This window comes from Salminus brasiliensis, chromosome 11, assembly GCF_030463535.1.
Source record: "Salminus brasiliensis chromosome 11, fSalBra1.hap2, whole genome shotgun sequence".
Lineage (NCBI taxonomy): Eukaryota > Metazoa > Chordata > Actinopteri > Characiformes > Bryconidae > Salminus > Salminus brasiliensis.
The window spans coordinates 23750370-23770768 of NC_132888.1; the positions used below are offsets into that span (position 1 = coordinate 23750370).

The window sequence follows — 20399 nt, forward strand, 5'->3', positions numbered from 1 at the left end:
TGTTACAAATAATAAAACAAACCACTGTTTTTAAACAAAGTCGGCATACCGGCTTCTTTCTCGTTAATGGGATCTGCTCGACTTACTCTTCCAAAGCCCTGTTCCTCTGCTAAAAATGGCAATTCGGTTAAACACCAGCAAATCCTGGAAGTAAACATCACACTTCCTGTAAATAAGCTGAGGAGGAACTGAGGCTGGCTTCTACGGCTGGACAACGAATCCACCTCAAAATTTGCAATGGACTGCCTTAATAGGCACAAGCTGAAGGTTCTGTCCTGGTCCTGCCAGTACCCCTCACCTCGGAAGAGCAGAGCAGCAAGACGGCCCAAGAATCTCACAGAACTTGAAGCCTTCTGCAAGGAATAATGGGAGAATGCAGGGTGTCCAGACATATGTTTTAAGCCCTTTTCCTTTTATCATCGTCATTCTGAAACTGTAAAACAAGGAAATACAAAAAGGAAAACGGGTCTAGAAGTCTGGGTTGTTGTTTTTTTTTATTATTTGGGTTGCAGTATTCCTGGCAGCCCGCATACATCTTTCACTGAGGTGTAATAGTCATTCGAGTTGCAGCTAATTAGCGAAGATGTGATATGGAGCGCTAGTCAAGCTGCTAATGCTGCTAACGTCACGTTGCTGTCCCAGTCTTCACAATACAGGAGAGAACGCACAAGCTCAAAGGAATGAATGAAGGTGGAAGAAGGAGTGAGCATGTGAAATATCTGAAAAAGAGTGAGAGACTGTGTGTAAATGTGTGTGAGAAGACTGAGCGAATGCTTTCACACTACTGAAGAAACATAAAAATAATGAATGTTTTGGGAGATGATTTATATTTGATTCGTGGATGAAAGTGCGTACACCACCGTACTTCACACTCCAATTTAACATAATAACACTGTACCAGGTGACAGATAAAGGCTTCAGCTTGTGGCAACACATAAACGTGCGCTCTTGTGTACAAAAGACACACGGCACTCGTTGCAAAAGGCTGCCCATAGTCCAGCAATAACGGCGCTAACCAGAGTTCATACAGGTTGTAGTCAGTTCTTACAGAGGACGCAGAATGTGTCAGCACTTCTCTGCCTGCCAGAAGTCCTGCACAGTCCAGTCCGGGAGCTAGGCTTTGTTGATGTAGCCCTCCTTGATGAGGAAGTCGTAGATTTTGCGGGTCTTGTTCACGTCGATCTTGATAAGCGAACGGGCCTGCGCTAGCCGGAGGCCGCCCTGCCGCCTGCACTCGTTCAGCAGGGCCTGCTTGTACTCCAGGTACGCCCCAGGCACCAGCCGCACCACTTGACACAGCTACGGGACACAGTGTGAGAAAATAGAGTCATTATCAGAATATGTAAGCAGTACATGTGAAGAGAGCCTTTTAAAGGTAAAGATTTAGGATAGACGTGATTTCTGATACAGGTTTCAAACTAAGCAGACTCAAATCCCTCCAACACGCCGCAACACAGACTCACAGTGTCTGAGTGTTCTACCTGTTTCACGCTAGACTTGTTTTCTGCAGCAATCGACCCAATACTGATACCCAGGGGTGCCGTCAGGGATTTTGGGGCCCATGAAAAGATTCATCTGGGCCCCACAGCTCTAACAATTCTGCCAAGATACTCAATTCATACATTTTTTTCAGCCTCTTTCAGTCATCAGCTTTTAGAATCATTCAAACCACCCCCTCCACCTCCATATGCCAATCCGGCTGATACCCAGATATGACCCAGATCTACACAGGTATGCATATACCAATACATTTACTATATGTGGACATCTCAATATTGCAAAAAACAGGGTTCAAAATTGTGTATTATCTTATCTTTATATTTTTATATAATTTTTTGTTTTATCCGATTAATATATATGACTTTGTAAAGACTGTCAGCTGATGCGTCTTGTGTCTACATACATTTCATATGCATAAAGCAAGGACATAAAACTCAATGTAAACAAATGAGTGATGATCATTCAAATACTCCACATTTAAACCTGCTGATATCTAGATGTCCATACCAACAGATCTATGCCATACCTCTTTTTCTCGCTCGTTGAGTTTTTCTGTCCCTGGCAACCCTGTTAAGTTCAGAGGAGGAGCACTTCTTCTGCCTGGGAAGACCAAAAGAAAACCCCACAAGTCATTACAATAGGCAGAAGCTAGACATGCCAGTCATGTTAGCAACCTTAAGGCTCATGTTGACACTGGAACAGTGAAGAGACGATCGATCCTGTGAGGGTTTTAAGGCTGGACTGTTTATGGTGAGAGTGGCTGCACTGGTCCAACTTCCACAACCCTTTCCAATCAAACTGAGAAAATAACCAGGGATGATGTGATGCGTAAATATAGCAACAGGACAGTTGTGCACTGAAGGTTAAGGAACAGCAGTGGAGAGCAGAGGTATTTGCAGAGTGTATTTACGGCAGCACATCTCCAAGAATACATTACCGAGACTCAGCCTGTGGCTATGTGCTGAAAAGAGAGAGAGAAGAGAGAGATGGGGAAAGAAAAAAAAAAAAAAAAAGGAGGGAGCATGGAGGAGCGAAAGGTGGAATGTTGGGGAGTGAAGTGGGGTTGGGGGGAGGGGGGGGTGAAATCGGGCAGCAGCTTACCTGAGGTAGTGATGGTAGTGACCACGGGGGTGATGCCAGCATCGCTGTGAGAAAAGAACAGTGTCAGTCATCAGCGGAGAGGCTCACACACACACACACACACACACACACACACACACACACACACACACACACACACACACACACACACACAGCTGCTTCTGAAGCTGCTCTAGCAGACTGGCTGGCCTCTCTAGGGCTGCTGCTCACACAGAGACTGAATCATTGCCACCCGGCCGACAGATTTCCTGCTTTTCAGCAGAATAATTCAGCTCAATCTGGACGGTACTCGACTGCACGACCACTTGATTAGCACGAGGAATAGAACCAGGCTGTTGGAGATTGAAATACCACAGTCAGAGAGTTAGCACCCGGATTTTTTCAGTAGTCCAGTAGTAGTGCTGCATGGCCTAGGCATGCCTTTACTGTTGTCATCCCGGCAGTGACTTTCTTACTGCCATTCAAGCTGTCTAACCTCACTCTTGAATCTGAGACTTGGTCCAGGGTTGAGCTGAGTTACAAGGTGTCATTATGCAAGCTGCTGACTCTCAGGAACTTCTGACTCTTCTGATGCTGTTGTGGATTTGAGTCTGTCAGACCTTCTTCTGTACCAGATCTCTTCATGTTTGTCCAGTTTCCAATAGTCTTTTTATTGTGTAGGAACCTGTACCTGTACAGTGTCTTGTTCTAGACGTTCTGACAGCAATTCGACGCGCCACAGAACAAAGCATCCCATCCCACATACCCAAATTACATTAATACCACAGTCCAAATAATGCATAGAGAATGGCGCTGCTATAGTGCACTATGGGGCTTTGGTGGAGCACGGAGCCCTAATGTGTGTTAAATTCGGTGAGGTTACTCTGCCGCGGCAGTCAACATACCACTTTAGCTTCAGATGGCAGCTCTGTATCTCTCAGTTTCAAAAATACACATGTATAGCTGAGGGAGACTCAAAAGCATGATTTGTTTTTACAGTAGAGCTGGGCAATATGACGATATTTTTATCGCATTGTAATAATATGTTTTTCTAAGCATATCAAGGATAATCGGTGGTGCTTCATGAACACTGATCAGCTACAGGTTTCATTACAATCAGTGTAATTAGACTGGTTTAAATAGATGAAGAGATAGATGAAGATAAATAGATGAAGATGCTGAATTAAAACGGCTGTACTCCGTACAAGAGAATATCTGAAAAGTAATTTTTAAAGGATCTGTCGCTACTATGTTTTTAGTCTGTGATTACATGTATCATAAAAATATAGTGTAAAAAAAAAAAAAAAGTCTTTAAATATTATGATTTCGTATTTTTACCATATCGTCCAGCCCTAATTTACAGCCTGTGTAAACATGAATTACACTGCCCACCTGTAGGGGGAGCCATACGAATTCTCACATACTGCTGCTTTAAAAGTAGAAAACTGAAAATCTTTTGTGGGGGTGCGATGAATTATACATTTCCCAGAATCTTTAGCAAGAAATGACCCTGATAACTATTTCTAGACAGTGCCTATCCACCTTATTTTCCATTAAACAATGGGGTGGCCATCTTTGTGTTAACATTGTGTTAGAACTTCCAGTGCTACAGCGGACTGGTTGATCTAGACTTACAACCACAGTGATAAACATACAGTGAGAGGTATAGTTTACAGCAAACGGATTGTCACAATAATTGGAAGTTACAAACACAACACAAAAAGACCAGATCATTTACATATCCACCGCCTTCCAAAGAAGAGGACCTGGGTCAATGGATGAAGTTGAAGGTGCTAAATTTACAACCACCATCCACAGATCTGCTCTTACCAACACCGGAAAGCCAACACCAGAACATCCTTAGGCAGAGGAAATGGCTCGGTTTTGGAGCTCCGATGAAGCGGGAGCATTGGGTGCTTGTGAAGCTCTTATGCTAACTTCCTACCCCCTAGCCTCATGAACACCCAATGCGTCCGCTTTCCCAGAGCTTCATAACAGACATACCCCCCACCACTTAGTGCCTCTGACCACAGATGCAGATCCTCTTCTTTGGATATTGTGGCACACGGCACTCCAATCTTTCTGTTCAGAGCAGTAAACTACTTCATACTGCATGCACTCTGATACAAAATGACCGGAATCTGACCTCTTTCCTTAAATCACACAATGTCGAAACACACACAAGGGAGTGTAGATGATGTAAGATGATGTAAATCTGACTTTTAATTTGGTCTGCACTATTCTGACCACAATCATTCCCATTTGCAATCACTGGAACGCCTTGATTTGTCCAAACGGCCACGTTTGTACAAATGAGTAATGGGGATTGGGGTTGTGAGTAATGGGGATACTACAGAGCAGTTGACTACACTGTGTGCGACAGAACAAGGCATGTGTGTGTGAGAGAGGTGGAGAGCTGGAGATGATAAACTCACATGGCAGCCTGCTTGTGGAGCCACTGCTGGCAGGCGCGGTCATCGTGGATGTACTGCAGCACTTCACACAGCATGTTCCTCTTACTGCGCTCATCCTCCCTCACCCGCTTTACCCGCTCATACATCTTTGCACCTGCGCCACAGAACACATGTCTTAGTAAAGCTACCAGCAGCAGTTCCCTTAAAAATGATCCCAGTTTTTACCCCAGATTTACACTCACTGAGCAATAAATTAGGACCACTTCACAAACACAGGTTAAGGACTCATTTTTGCTCTTATAAAGACTCAATTGTTTGTTTCACGGATTCTAAAAGATGCTGAAAATGGTCCATGTTGGCATGACTGGGTTGCACAATGCGTCTCAAGCACTGTCTACGTCTCTGTCTACGACCAGTTTTGGCGAGCCGGTGTCTGCTGCAGCCTCAGCTTTCTGTTCTTGGCTGACAGAAGTGGACCCTGACGTCATCAACTGCTTGTTGCAACCTATCCAGCTCAAGGTCCGACACGCTGTGCATTCGGAGATGCTTTGCTGTCCATTTCTGCATGATTATAGGCATTGCAGCAACACGACTGGAGGATTAGACAACTGCATGGATGTACAGGTGTTCGTAAAAGTGCTTGGTGGAGTGCAGTCGTTTTTAATGGATACTTTTCATGCCAAACTGTTGGTTTAGAGTGATCAAGTTATATATTGTGAGAATGACCTCTTCTATCTATAGCGGTTTTAGTGCAAATGAATGAAAGAAGGTTCCTGTAAAGGAAATGACTGGTAGAGGGAATCACAGTTAATGACCATTCACTGTGTACTAAAACTGAAGGACGCTGTTATTAATTTAGCAGGAAAACAACCTACAGTGCATTTATGAATGTTTGCAAATGTCTGAAGCACCAGTTCCAGTAAAGCCAGATGTACAGGAATTAATGAAAAATATCCTAAAATTAAAACCTACATTAAAAACTCCTGAGTGAACCTTTAGTTACATTATAATAGCAATAAATTCTGATAGATTTATCACTCCACTAAGAAAATAAGCATTTAACTAAACACTAAACTAAAAAATAAATTAATAAATTGATATATATATATATATATATATATATATATATATATATATATATATATATATATATATATATATCCTGTGCTGATGTCTTCTCTATTTCTGCATTTACACTACGATTAGATCAATGCCCTTTGCATTCGTTTTGGTGAGTTACGACCGGCTCGGGCCTCTGGAGACCTTACCACAGAAAGACTGGATGCCTTCCTTTCTGTATTCCTGCAGCCGCCGAATCTCCCTCCGCAACTCAAACTCCACTGAGTGAGAGAGAGAGAGAGAGAGAGAGAGAGAGAGAGAAAAACCAGGAATGAGTGCACATTTGTGCTCACTGCTGACAGTGGTGAACTTTTCACCCCACCGCAGCCTCAGAGCTCCGGCTGTACAGAGTATTGGTATCTAGACACACGATGAGCGAGTCGGTATGTTCACACAACCCAGCCCGCGCCCCACACACTTCCTCGTCAGTCATTAAATAATAAACACACACACAGTAAGAGCGGGTCTCTACGTACAGTATCAAATACTGCAGTCATGCTGTGCGTGCGGATCAATGAAAAGGTTCTGCTCTGTCAAAAGTTTGGGGACACCCTGACTTTACCCTCAAGTAGGAAAATGGTTTGTACAGCATTCTTTTCCAGACTACTATCGCTCCCTCAAAAACAGACTTAACTACATTGGATATTAAATGATCTTTAAAAGACAATACAGTGTGTGCAGAATTATTAGGCAAGTTGTATTTGATTCTTTTTAGTATTGAACAACAACTATGTTCTCAATCAACCCAAAAGACTCATAAATATCAAAGCTTAATATTTTTGGAAGTTGGAGTGGGTTTTTTTTTAGGTTTGGCTATCTTAGGAGGATATCTGTTTGTGCAGGTAACTATTACTGTGCAGAATTATTAGGCAACTTAATAAAAAACTAAATATTACCCATCTCACTTGTTTATTTTCACCAGGTAAACCAATATAACACAAAATTTAGAAATAAACATTTCTGACATTCAAAAACCAAACCAAAAACAAATCAGTGACCAATATAGCCACCTTTCTTTACCATGACACTCAAAAGCCTTCCATCCATAGATTCTGTCAGTTGCTTGATCAGTTTACGATCAACTTTTCGTGCAGCAGACACCACAGCCTCCCAGACACTGTTCAGAGAGGTGTACTGTTTTCCCTCCCTGTAGATTTCACATTTTATGAGGGACCACAGGTTCTCTATGGGGTTCAGATCAGGTGAACAAGGGGGCCATGTCATCATTTTTTCTTCTTTTAGACCCTTACTGGCCAGCCACGCTGTGGAGTATTTGGATGCATGTGATGGAGCATTGTCCTGCATGAAAATCATGTTCTTCTTGAACGATACCGACTTCTTTCTGTACCACTGCTTGAAGAAGGTGTCTTCCAGAAACTGGCAGTAGGTCTGGGAGTTGAGCTTCACTCCATCCTCAACCTGAAAAGGTCCCACAAGTTCATCTTTGATGATACCGGCTCATACCAGTACCCCACCTCCACCTTGCTGGCGTCTGAGTCGGAGTGGACCTCTCTGCCCTTTACTGATCCAGCCTCGGGCCCATCCATCTGGCCCATCAAGAGTCACTCGCATTTCATCAGTCCATAAAACCTTAGAAAGATCAGTCTTAAGATATTTCTTGGCCCAGTCTTGACATTTTATCTTATGTTTCTTGTTCAAAGGTGGTCATTTTTCAGCCTTCCTTCCCTTGGCCATGTCCCTGAGTATCGCACACCTTGTGCTTTTTGATACTCCAGTAACGTTGCAGCTCTGAAATATGGGAAAACTGGTGGCAAATGGCGCCTTGGCAGCTTCACGCTTGATTTTCCTCAATTCATGGGCAGTTATTTTGCGCCTTTTTGTTTCAACACGTTTCTTGCGACCCTGTTGGCTATTTGCCATGAAACGCTTGATTGTTCGGTGATCACGCTTCAAAAGTTTGGCAATTTCAAGACTGCTGCATCCCTCTGCAAGACATCTCACAATTTTTGACTTTTCAGAGTCCGTCAAATCTCTCTTCTGACCCATTTTGCCAAAGGAAAGGAAAGGCAAAGGAAGTTGCCTAATAATTAAGCACATCTTATATAGGGTGCTGATGTCATTAGACCACGCCCCTTCTCATTACAGAGATGCACATCACCTGATTTACTTGATTGGTAGTTGGCTTTCAAGCCTATAGAGCTTGGAGTAGGACAACATGTATAAAAAGGATGATGTGATCAAAATACTAATTTGCCTAATAATTCTGCACACAGTGTATTATTATTAACTTAATATTTCTAGGACAGTTTATTATTTTATTTGATAAAAAAAAACTAGAAGCACAGAAGCACGGTCTAGAAGCACAGTTAAATACTCACAAGCGTGGCTCTCGATAAACTTGTCGTGCTCGACCGGTCCCACCACCCTGGCAAATCGGCGCATGGCGTCATACAGGTCCTGTACCTCCTTAGGGTACCTTCGTTCTAGAACTGTCAACGCACACAAAATACAATCAAATTAGCCTCTCATAAAGACACACACACACAGAGAAAACATTAGAATTCATCAAGGCTCCCTTTGACTGTGGAATGGGAAAGCAAGAGCCAGTGCCATCTCTCTGATAAGCTCTCACACAAAACTCATTTCCACTGAGGCCCCTTCAAGCCCCCAGCCAGACGCAGCATCCGAGAAGTGCCTTGCTGCTGCTGTTGGTTAATAGGAAAGTGAGCTGCAACGAGGGCAAGAGTGGAGGTGTTACAGTGTCTCTGTGCTAGCGCTGCATAATGTGAATCACACAGAATGTAACACACACCTCAGCCTCACACCCACACAAACAAGCGGGAGCAGATTTAATGATCTGGAATGGAGTACTGAATGGTTAGAATAGGGGCCCTTCTTAACCCTATGCCTTTCCGGAATGGAGCTGCATTCTCAGTACTGTCAACAATCACTAGAATTAGAGATGGCACTGATACAGTTCCCGTTATCAGCATCAAGCCAATGCCAGCAGAGAAGGCTACAGCGTATAGCCGTGTAAAAACAACAACCAACCAAACAAACAAAAAATCTGATCCAGTTAAGCTCATACCAGATAGCTAAGCACTGCACTAGGATCACCTACACTATCTATACTCGTGTGTTTGTCAAAGACCACCCAAACTCCTTTTCCAGTAGATAATTATGCAGTCATTAGATACTGAAGCTTCAAAAAAACACCAAAACAGCCCTCAATCAGAGAGGCAGGAAAAAAAAAAAAATCAAGCTCCACTCTGGCGTTTGAAAAGTGAAACAGACAACAGGCGTTTCTGTTCATCCTTAAACTGTGAGAAGACGACTGCTGCTCAACGCTGAGGGTCTGAAAGGATGTGGAGCTGCTCAAGCTGATGCCGGGAAACACAGAAAGAAAGAAGTCTGTCTGTCTAACTAACTAACTAACTTTCTAATGAACTGTCTAGCTAACTAACTGTCTAGCTAACTAACTGTAACTAACTGTCTAGCTAACTAACTGTCTAACTAACTGTAACTAACTGTCTAGCTAACTAACTGTTTAACTAACTGTAACTAACTGTCTAGCTAACTAACTGTAACTAACTGTCTAGCTAACTAACTGTCTAACTAACTAACTGTCTAACTAACTGTAACTAACTGTCTAACTACCATCTAACTAACTGACTGACTAACTGTCTAACTACCATCTAACTAACTGACTGACTAACTGTAACTAACTGTCTAGCTAACTGTAACTGTCTAGCTAACTGTAACTAACTGTCTAACTAACTGTCTAGCTAACTAACTGTAACTGTCTAACTACCATCTAACTAACTGACTGACTGACTAACTGTAACTAACTATCTAGCTAACTAACTGTAACTAACTGTCTAGCTAACTGTAACTAACTGTCTAGCTAACTGTCTAACTAACTGTAACTAACTGTCTAACTAACTGTCTAGCTAACTAACTGTAACTAACTGTCTAACTACCATCTAACTAACTGACTGACTGACTAACTGTAACTAACTGTCTAGCTAACTAACTGTAACTAACTGTCTAGCTAACTAACTAACTAACTGTCTAGCTAACTAACTGTAACTAACAGTCTAACTGTCTAGCTAACTAACTGTAACTAACTGTCTAGCTAACTAACTGTAACTAACTGTCTAGCTAACTAACTGTAACTAACGGTCTAACTACCATCTAACTAACTGACTGACTAACTAACTGTAACTAACTGTCTAACTAACTAACTGACTGACTAACTAACTGACACTAACTGTCTAGCTAGCTAACTGTCTAGCTAGCAACTAACTAACTGTCTAACTGACTGTCTAACTGACTGTCTAACTGACTGTCTAACTGACTGTCTAACTGACTGTCTAACATCACTACAGTGACAAATCCGTGCACCTTTACCTTTACCATATCCCAGACCTCTACATCACAGAAGGTGTTGGGACGGCTTGGGTCTTGGGTCCTTTCCGCAGCCCAGTGGGTTAACATTTTCTGTCTTTAGGTCTTTCTCCTGCTGTTTTTCATGTAAGAAACATGTGTTTAATCCTGAATTACAGCTGATTACAGCTGATTAAATACAAAACTACTGTGTTTTACTAGTGCCAGTTCCACATGTCTTCCTTTGGTGCTAAACCAGCACTGAGGAGCATGTTCGGACCCCAGGAGAAATCGTGTGACGACACAAACACGGCTCTTTCTTACAGGCAGTCAATAAAAACTAAAGGAATCAGTTCAGACTGTACAACACTACCCCCACATACACACACACACACATTACAAATGAAGTGATGAACTGTGTTGGGGTCCAGACGGGATTCACTGAGCACAGTGCAGAAGCCCGAGAGCTAATGGCCTTGAGACAGAGCGGCAGGTCAAGCTGTCTTGCTCTCTCTGAACGGGGATAAACCAGCACCGCTGTGAGCCACGGAGCCTCGGCCACTGCTTTACTGCACGCCTCTCGCAAACACAGGCACACACACACACACACACACACACACACACACACACACACACACACACACACACATTTCAGACAGTCTCCATGACAACCGGCCTGCAGCTCCACAGTAACCGTTGGCTCTCTTTTGTCTTGAGAGAGAGCAGGAGATAAGGAAGGTGGCAGAGGGCTGATAAATAAATAAACAGAAAAGCCGGTCTTGTGAATCCCAGAGTTCGGTGCGGTTCACGAACGCCTGCAAACAGCATGCCCTTCCTGGCTGCGAAACCAACTGAAAACGAAGAAACGGCTGGATAGGATAAACATATGAAGCCGGCAGAAAGCCGGCTGCGACATGAGCACTTGATTTTGAGGTGGGTGGGGGTCCATTTACTGATCATAGCGCTGACCCTCTTGCTGCCAGAAGGTACTGATGATGAACAGCTCACAAAGCGGCCTTCTCCTTTATCATTAGTAGCACGGTGTTCATTTCATGGTGGACTATTCATGGAAGAGCAATTATGGCCACTGCGAGCTCTTCTGGCACCGGCCCAATCAGACTATTCTGAGCCTTGGTTGTAAATGTTTGCACGCCTGTGTTATGGTGGCCAGGGGGATTGGTTTCATATGAGCAGGCAGTGATCAGCAGGTGTGCGTGCACTGACTGATGGAGCTGAACAACGGCACATTGTTTAGAACCTGAATATCTAGTACCTGCTACACTTGGGCAGTGTCCATTAACCTTAAATGGCAGGGCTGGCTCAGCTGTAGTCATTGTGACGATCTGGTCAAAGCACTTTTAGACCCATTTCAATGTATCGACAAAAAAAAAAAAAAAAAAAAAAAAAAAAAAAGAGCTCTTACTCTGAAACTTGCGCAGGTTTATGAGTCCGTGGTCCCGAATGATCCTGAAACACACACATTAAGAGCGGTTTGATCAGTTTGCAGTGTACATCCTGCAGGCAAGTGCAAAACTGAAGTGAGAAACAAGGTCATCTATAACCTGCTTGGGTCCTGAACGGGTCCTCAATTTAATGAACCTCAACCCTCGGTAAGGACTGCACAATGCGTTGCTCATCCCCATACAGGCTAATTGCTGGGCGCTTGATGACGCCCCTTCTATTGAACGCATTCAGCTAGTATAAGATACTGACATTACTGACACAGATGTGTAAATGTACACACTCAGTACGGTCAATGGAGTAGGACTCTCTGAAACATGAACCTATTGGCAGCATGGCTAATACCAGGCATAGGCTAGAGGGGTATAAAGCCCCCCAAAGCAGATGCTCTCTGGAATGATGGATGGTGCTCCATCCAGTACTTTAGGAGAAGTTTAGGAGGGGTGATGAGGTGGGGTGGTGGTCATCCAACATGCTGACCACACTAACGCTCTTGCTGCTGAATGCACTTAAGTCTTCACAGCAATGCTCCTTTTTCTTCAATCCTTGGTTTCAAAAGAGCAGGTGACCAAATACTTTTGTCCACATAGTGTCATGACTCTAATTTATTTTCTTAAATGTACACTTCTACGTGTCTGGCAGCCAATTTCTTCCATCATCAAACAAATGAATGGCATAAAGTCACCCAACAACAATGTGAAAGAATAGTGGAGATTCTGCCTGCCAAGACATGAGAGCTGTGATTGGCCATCAAGGTTGTTTCACCATAGTGATTTCTGAATGCTCTCAAAGTTCAAATATTAGTACTGTGTTTAAATTTCAATAATAACTTATTTGCTTTATAATATATATATATATATATATATATATATATATATATATATATATATATATATATATTAATGCCACAGTTCTCCCAACAAACCAGGTCTCAGGGCCGTATGCTAACAGCTCCAGCGAACTGCCAGGGCTGAAGCTATGCTGTGGCTTAACTAGAGGTAACGAAGAACAGGCAGAATGTGAACACAGTGGCAAAAGAGTGAGAAACACAGGCAAGAAAGGAGTGTGTTATAGTCCTTGATGAGGAGAAAACGAGCCACAGGTGTTGGTCCTCTGGGAAGCTGGAGCATCACGAGTCTGCTGCTGATGCTCAGACGCTGAATGTGTTACATCAGCATCCCTTAACTGCTTTTAAGGCATTTTTACAGCCTTTTCATTAAGGACAGAGTAGATTATAGAGATGTGTGCATGCGTTTTGCAAATGGTTTAGCTTAGCGGTTAAAAGGTTATTAATTAGAGCAGAGTTTAAACGAACAACTTTCCAAAAAAAAAATAAAAAATCAACATGATCAGTCAGACGCTCACCTTCAGCCAAGATGTTTGATATCTGATAGTTTCGAATTGGCTAGTTTCTGGAGACCTGGGGGCCAAAGCACTGTTTGACTAAAGCTACTGAAGCTTCAAATTAAATTCTTAAATATAATTAGGAAATGATAATGCTTGATTTTATCAGTTATCTCAACTGAATAGCTCCCAACCATCAATGTGATTACTTCTAATTCATTAATATTAATATACACTTTCTCCATGCCACATTGTACTTGATAACTTAAATATAAATAAATAAATAAAATGATCAGCATGGTTCAGTGTGGTCTATAGAGCTCCGTCACACAAGCCAGTGATCTGCTCTCTAACCTCACCGTAAGCAAAGAGAGGACGGTAATGTAGGCTCGGAGAATCTCCAAGAGGCCGTGCATACCTCAGCTGCCATGCAAGGCAGCTCTACATAGCCTGGACAGCTATGGCTCATTAAGAAAATTTACACCCAGATCCTTTACCGTGAACTTCACCTAAGGAAACTGAGCTATGCACAGAAAACAAACAAGCTCCAGGTTGCTATGCAAGCTCCGCTGAGTAAAGTGACCTTGATCAGAATTGTATAAAAACATCGAATTCAATCAAATCACTCTTAATTTTAAGATTAGGTAATTATGACCTCCTCAGTCGAGTGCTAAGCGTGTGCCGTACTGGAACAGACAGGTATGTGACACCCTCTAGTGGTCCTCAGGTCAGAATTCAGGCACATTTCAAACTCACTTTTTCCTTCGCTGTCTCTCTTTCAGTCTTGAATGGTATATGTCCACCACTGCAACTTTGAGAGCTGGAACAACAAAGCAGGTCAGAGTTCATTTGCATTGCGCTCCTCCAATATTGTCTCTTTAAAAGGTCCATTTATTACATTTATGTCTTTTCCTGAGGTCATGAGTCATTTGTACATGCCCATTTTCCAACCTCCCTTAATCCTTTAAAATGAAACAGGCTGTTTTTGTTACTGTGCCTTTAAGACAGATACAGGTGCAACTGAAATTATTCAACCCCCCTTTGCAAATTAGGTTTTTTAACAAAATGTACACAGTCAGCTGTTTCCAATAAACCAATCACGCTAGAACTAATAGAACAAGTGGGCTCTACATTTAACACAAAATACCACTTTTAATGACTGCAGTCTTAGAATTATTCAATCCCCCTGAACAGAATCCCTCACAGGAGCCCACATATGCAAATCAGCTGACAAATCAAAGGCTTCATTAGTTGGATCAGGTGAGCTTGAGATGAAGCACATGCAATATCGTAATGGACTGGCGAGGGGTTTGCTGACTGTGAAGTTTGATTGCATGTTAGAAATATGGCAAGAGAGAGTTATATACATCTGAATGTTCCTGGAGATACAGGAGCTAAGTTAAAGGAACACTGGCTACACTACCTGGACGTGTCAGCAAGAGGAAGCCATCACCGACCGCCACCAGATTCCTGAGGAGGCAGCGACTGCAAAAGACCTGCAGCAAGCTTTGGTGGCAGCAGGCACTGAGGTTTCAGTTTCCGCAGCAAGAGACATACTAAACACTGAAGCTCTCCATGCCCGAATATCTCTACTGACCCAAAAGCAGAAGAACAGTCGGCTCAATCTGCTTATAAATAAACCACAGTAGTTTTAGGATTCTGTGTTATTCTGTGGAGCTAAGAAACAACACTGGAACCTTTCAGGCTTATGGATCAGCCATATGTCTAGAGGAGGCTAAACAAATCACGCTGCCTACAGTGAAGCATGGCGGTGGCTCTGCGATGCTTAAGGGCTGATTTGCTTGGAGTCCACCAAGACGTGGTTTCAGAAGTCAAACAAACCCAGGAATATCAGTGAACTGGAGGTCATTGCCCATGAGGAACGGGCTAAGATTCCTCAGGAACTCTATGAGAAGCTGGTGTCTGACTATGCAGCATGTTTGCAGCCGGGCTCTACTAAGTACCATAACGCTCGCCATGAAGGGGGTGAATAATTCAGAGAATGCAGTCGTCATTAAAAGTCAGAAAGCACCCTCATTTGCAATGGGGGGTGGAATTAGAAACACTTTACAACCTGTCAAGAAGAAAAAAAAACTGCTAGCTAACATCACCACAACACACAAGTTGTGCGAGTGTGTGCTGTTTCAGGCTAGATTTGTGTTTTTTCCTTGGATACTCGATCCAGTATTTTTTTTTAGCTGATATCAGCCAGATACATATACCTGACCACACTAACATGCCATCTCTATTAACATTGCAATGTAACTGGCCAAATGTATTACTGAGGGAAGGAAAGAGTCTGCAGTGCTACCTTCAAGCAACTGCACAGTAAGAAAGAAATGTGTTATTTGGGCTTTTTGGATCCACTGCAGTACTGGATTTCAAATAAAACAGGAACGAGGTCTGTGTGTGCAATGGTAGAATCATTTGAGGATAATGACTGCCTGCTCAGTTGTTTTGTAGTAAACAGAGCTCCTGTATCATTAGTGCATTAGAAAGATTCTAAATGCACCATCTGAATCTACAGTCTGCTGATGTTATTTAGGACCAATGCATCGTTATAGTAAATCAGTCACAGACCATTAGGTGTAGTTTATCAAAGGGTTTTCCATAAGTAAATCATACATAATCATCAGCAAGACCCAAAACTGAAGGCCCTCTTCACGTTTTGCTTGAAAAACCAAAACCATAAAAGCTTTATATATAAAAAAAAAAAACATATTTAGCTTTAAACATATATTAACAATATTTGAATTATTTTTTTATTATTTTATTTAATTATTGTAAGTATCATCATTAACATTTGTGCTTCTGCAGTGACCTCTACAGTTCGCTCCATAAGCTTTTCAGCAAAGCGTAGTTAAGTTACCTCTGATTACTGCCTTGAAAGTGGCTAGCCATTTGCCATCTGCGTTTTCTTGTACACATTATCCACCGTCAGGTGAGCAGGTGAATAAATACCTGCTTCTTCTGGTGGTTATTTTGACTGGTACTTCACATTGCTCCATTTTTAAAGTGAGATTATAAGGATTTACGATTGAATTAGCTCTTTTTTATGCACTTACCATGAAGAATATCTGAGTCGTCATCAACAAAATCGATGTCTTTTAAATCCCATTCCGCATAGTTATCAAATTCCTAGAGTTAGACAAAGAGAACAACAGAGAGAAACTGAGTTAGTCATTAACTCTACCAGCCCCCCCCTTCAGCTTTTTATACTGTATCACTAATCTAATGTACACTGACTACTGTAATGCACTATAAGAGCCAATATCCGCTGAATTCACCTTTCATTACCCATATACCCATGCACATGTATGCAAGTAATGGCATACACACGTAACACAGCATTAACCATATAGACGACCTGATGAGCGCTCTGGAGTGCAGTTACATGGTGGGCAGTAGTTTTTGATGGATCAATTTAATGGAAGTATGTTTACCACTCTCCCATATGGTCCTGCAAGTTAATGATTCTTGAAACCTTTCAGGACTCCCCAGTCTTATTGTGAATAGCTAAGCGAGTAAAAGATGACCTGATTTCCAAAAGGCATCAAATAAAAGAGGACACATTTCTTTAATATTTTGTGTGAATGCCTTTTGTAGCATAGAAGAGTCTTTTTTTTTTTTAGTTCTTGTTGGGGGATTTTTACCCATTCTTCCTAGCAAAAGTCTTCTAGTTCCTTGGCCATATTGCATGCACTGTTTGAACTCCATTGTGGATTTTGAGGGGAGTTTATGATTATTATCTAGCTGCAGAAGCCCTCTTCAGCTTCCTTCCAGTATTAGCTGGTATTTAATTGAATCCATTCTTCCCTCCTTCTCTGAAACATGCCACTGGATGCAACACAAGACTAAAGCATGACTGATTCATCTCAGTGCTTAACAGTTGGAGACGTGTTCTTTACATTAAATTCTGCACCTTTTTTCTCCCCCACAGTCCACAAAACAAGATCAGGCATTTTTAGAGTTTAGATATCTAGATGAACACACAGATGAGTCATGGACTTTTCATGTTCATGGACAGCGGTTGGTGTGGCGCAACAGGTAACACCACTACCAGCCAGTGAGCTACCACACCATGTGGGAGACCGTGGTTCGATTCCTGGTCTGGGTGACTATGCTGCGCTACACCAATGAGAGTCCTTGGGCAAGACTCCTAACACTACATTGGCCCGCCTCTGTAATACGAGTTACCTTGTAAGTCGCTCTGGATAGGAGCGTCAGCTGAATGCCGTAAATGTAATGGACAGGTTCATTTAAAGTGGAATTTTTGATTAGGTGTTGAATATGCTTTCTTAATAAATAAACAAGCTAGTCATTTATTTGGTTCCTCATGTAACACATACACACAGCATATCATCAGTCATATAGATTATTATAAAGATTACAGCATTCTCAAATTGCCTTTGCATCATATGCCTAATTATGACATAGTATATTAATCCCTAATATGTTCTCACCACATACATAATAATGTTATTTAAAATAAACCAGTTTGGGAGACTCTATCCTTACACTTGTCATCTAGTCAAGATTATACACCATCAGCAGAGGGCAGTAGAGAACCGTGGACCTGTGAGGACAGTCAAACTATTGTTCTGTTTACTGAGGCTGTAGCTAATTACAAGGTACCGACAGGATGGATAGTCAATGCCAATAAGAAACAAGTAGCCCAGTGGTTTTCAAACCAGTCATCAGAACCCCCAGGAACTCCAAGGTGTTCTGCAGCAAAGCAACCCATCACACTACCACCACCATGATTCATGGCTGAGTTTTTATGGGTTTCCGCCAAACATAAGACCCACGTTAATCAAAAAGCCCCACTTTTTATTTGTCCATAAGACATTAAGAACACTGGGCAAAGCCTAAGCTGACCACCCCCTCCCCCCCAAAAAACCCCCAAAAAAACCCAAAACAACCCAAAACAACTCTTTTAGGCAATGTTCCAATTAGAGAAGCGAAGAAGAATAAAAATAAACAAACAAACAAACGACAACAACAGTGCACTGACCTCCATGAAGTCTGCTCGAGCAGGCATGTACCCAGCCATATCCCTGGACAGCTGAGAGTCAAAGGAGGGTCTAGGGGGATCATCAGTGGCTGATAAGAAAGAGAGGGCAAATGTCTTTAACTTTAAAAGCATTTTTCATGTTCTGCTGGTGTGCCCTTTCATGACCAAGACTCTTTGGAGTCAATGTGAGCTCTTCTATGAGACAGTAACCAAATCAGATTGACTTTCAGCCAAGAAAATTCAAGTACGCTGGTCTGCAAAACATTCTGGGATGAAAAAAAACAACAAACTGGTTATGTTCAATTTATTAGCAATATTTATTATGCCTGCACGGGTGTAGATTAGGATGTACAGTGAATTCAGATGGAGATACACATGGGTCAATAAATATAATAAAAAACGCATTTATAAGATCTCCCTTATCCACTGTGCAAAATGTGTGCCTCACATTTCATTCATTTACTTACTTGTGTGTGGTTCCTAGTGCTGACACTTGTGTGTGCATATATGACATGACATCTATAAAAGTTAACTACCTAGCTAAAATAGATTAAAACAACAGTGATTTTTAAGCCTGATAATTTATTAAGCCAGCAAAAGGCTAGCCTATGGTATTCGTGAATGGCTCTTTCATCAGAGTAACGCATCCTGCCACACCGGCACATAGCCCTGGAATGGTTTGAGGAACATAATAAGGATGTCAAGGTACTGCGCCTTGGTCTCCAAATTCCCCAGATCCCAATCCGATCGAGCATCTGGGGAATGTGCAGGAACAACAAATCCATTCCGTGATGACTTCACCTTGCAACTTCCAAGACCTAAAGGATCCTGCTGCTAACGTGCCACATACCATAAGACACCTTCAGAGTCCAAAATTCTTAGCTGATTACAGTATGCAACACAATGTCAAAAGCCAAAACATGGCATAACATAGCAAGTGTCAGGATTTAAGCTAAGCTTATTAGCCTCACAGCCCCAGAAAATTAAAAATCTGAATATATGCTTATAATTTATCTTGCGAGTTGGAACATTTTCTTAACTAGACTAAAATTAGGATTATATTATAAGCACTCATCAGCATTTAACACATCAGTTGGCCAATATCAATACAGTAGTGATTCTTGTGACATTTCACAAGAAAAAAAATACTGTCAGCAATCTCTTACGTTTAAATGGGATGGCACTGTCTGCTGTCCGAGCCTCCTCCATCTGCCGGAGACTGAGCAGTGTGGAGGAGAAGAGGGGGTTGTTGATGAAGTTCTTCATGTAGTGGCTTTCACATTCCTCCTTGGTCTTGGTGCGCATTTGGTAGGCCACATCCTGCCTAAAACATCATGTCAATGAATGCCAATACTGTAGAATTAAAGGAGTAGTCTATAAAACTAGTATCATCTATAGAGATGTACGCAACATACATGTGCTGCAGTGTGACCAAAATACAGCACTGTAAAATCTGCTTTCAACAGGTACAGCATCACAGTCACCTCATTTTGGTCCTAAATATACATGATATGCTCTTTTACAAGGCACACAATTATTATTATGATTTTAGCCAATATCATTATTAATCACATTAATGTTTTTTTAAATATTATTATTATTATAAATCATAGTTAAGTCAACTATACTCACCAATTCCCAAAGCCGCAGTCCATGACTGCCTCTAGGAGAGCCATCTCCTCCTGGGCCGTCCAGCCGGGCTCCAGTATAGGAAAATCTGATGTCTAGGAGAAAGACCATATGGGTACCACATAGAGCCATTATACAATTTTAAGGTTTATGTGAGTGTTTTCATATGATGTAGAGAAAAATACAGTACATGTGCAGTTTTTTTACAATAATGATCTGCATTATTGTGCTACAGCACATAATATTACCCATCCTATGCAATTTTCCAGACATGGTTTTAAAAAGGTACAAAGCCAAATCTGGGAGTAAATGCCTGTTTTGTGGAGGTTATGCTCACTATCAATTTAGTTACTGACAGATCAAGATGCAAATAAATGCATTTTCCAGACAGGTCAGATCCAACCCACATTTTAACCACATGCTCACTCAAAACCCAATTTTGGATTGTTTTACTTACCATGATCTCATATTTGTGGTCACTCTGATGCTTC

At 41.9% G+C, this 20399-nt stretch overlaps 1 protein-coding gene across 1 annotated transcript in view; it reads right to left on the minus strand.

Moving 5' to 3' along the window:
• Positions 1-475: 475 nt before the first annotated feature.
• Positions 476-20399, minus strand: part of tada2a (transcriptional adaptor 2A) — a 22138-nt gene continuing 2214 nt past the window's right edge. Inside the window, exons 3-15 of the mRNA XM_072690641.1 lie at positions 20366-20399; positions 19912-20003; positions 19446-19603; positions 18280-18368; positions 16331-16403; positions 14022-14085; positions 11884-11927; positions 8453-8563; positions 6263-6334; positions 5016-5148; positions 2602-2645; positions 2027-2100; positions 476-1299 (exon numbers count right to left, since the gene is read on the minus strand). The exon at positions 20366-20399 is cut by the window's right edge and continues 26 nt beyond it. Of these exons, the coding sequence (XP_072546742.1) occupies positions 1114-1299; positions 2027-2100; positions 2602-2645; positions 5016-5148; positions 6263-6334; positions 8453-8563; positions 11884-11927; positions 14022-14085; positions 16331-16403; positions 18280-18368; positions 19446-19603; positions 19912-20003; positions 20366-20399 (1174 nt within the window). The 3' untranslated portion in view covers positions 476-1113. The remainder of the gene's footprint in view (positions 1300-2026; positions 2101-2601; positions 2646-5015; positions 5149-6262; positions 6335-8452; positions 8564-11883; positions 11928-14021; positions 14086-16330; positions 16404-18279; positions 18369-19445; positions 19604-19911; positions 20004-20365) is intronic.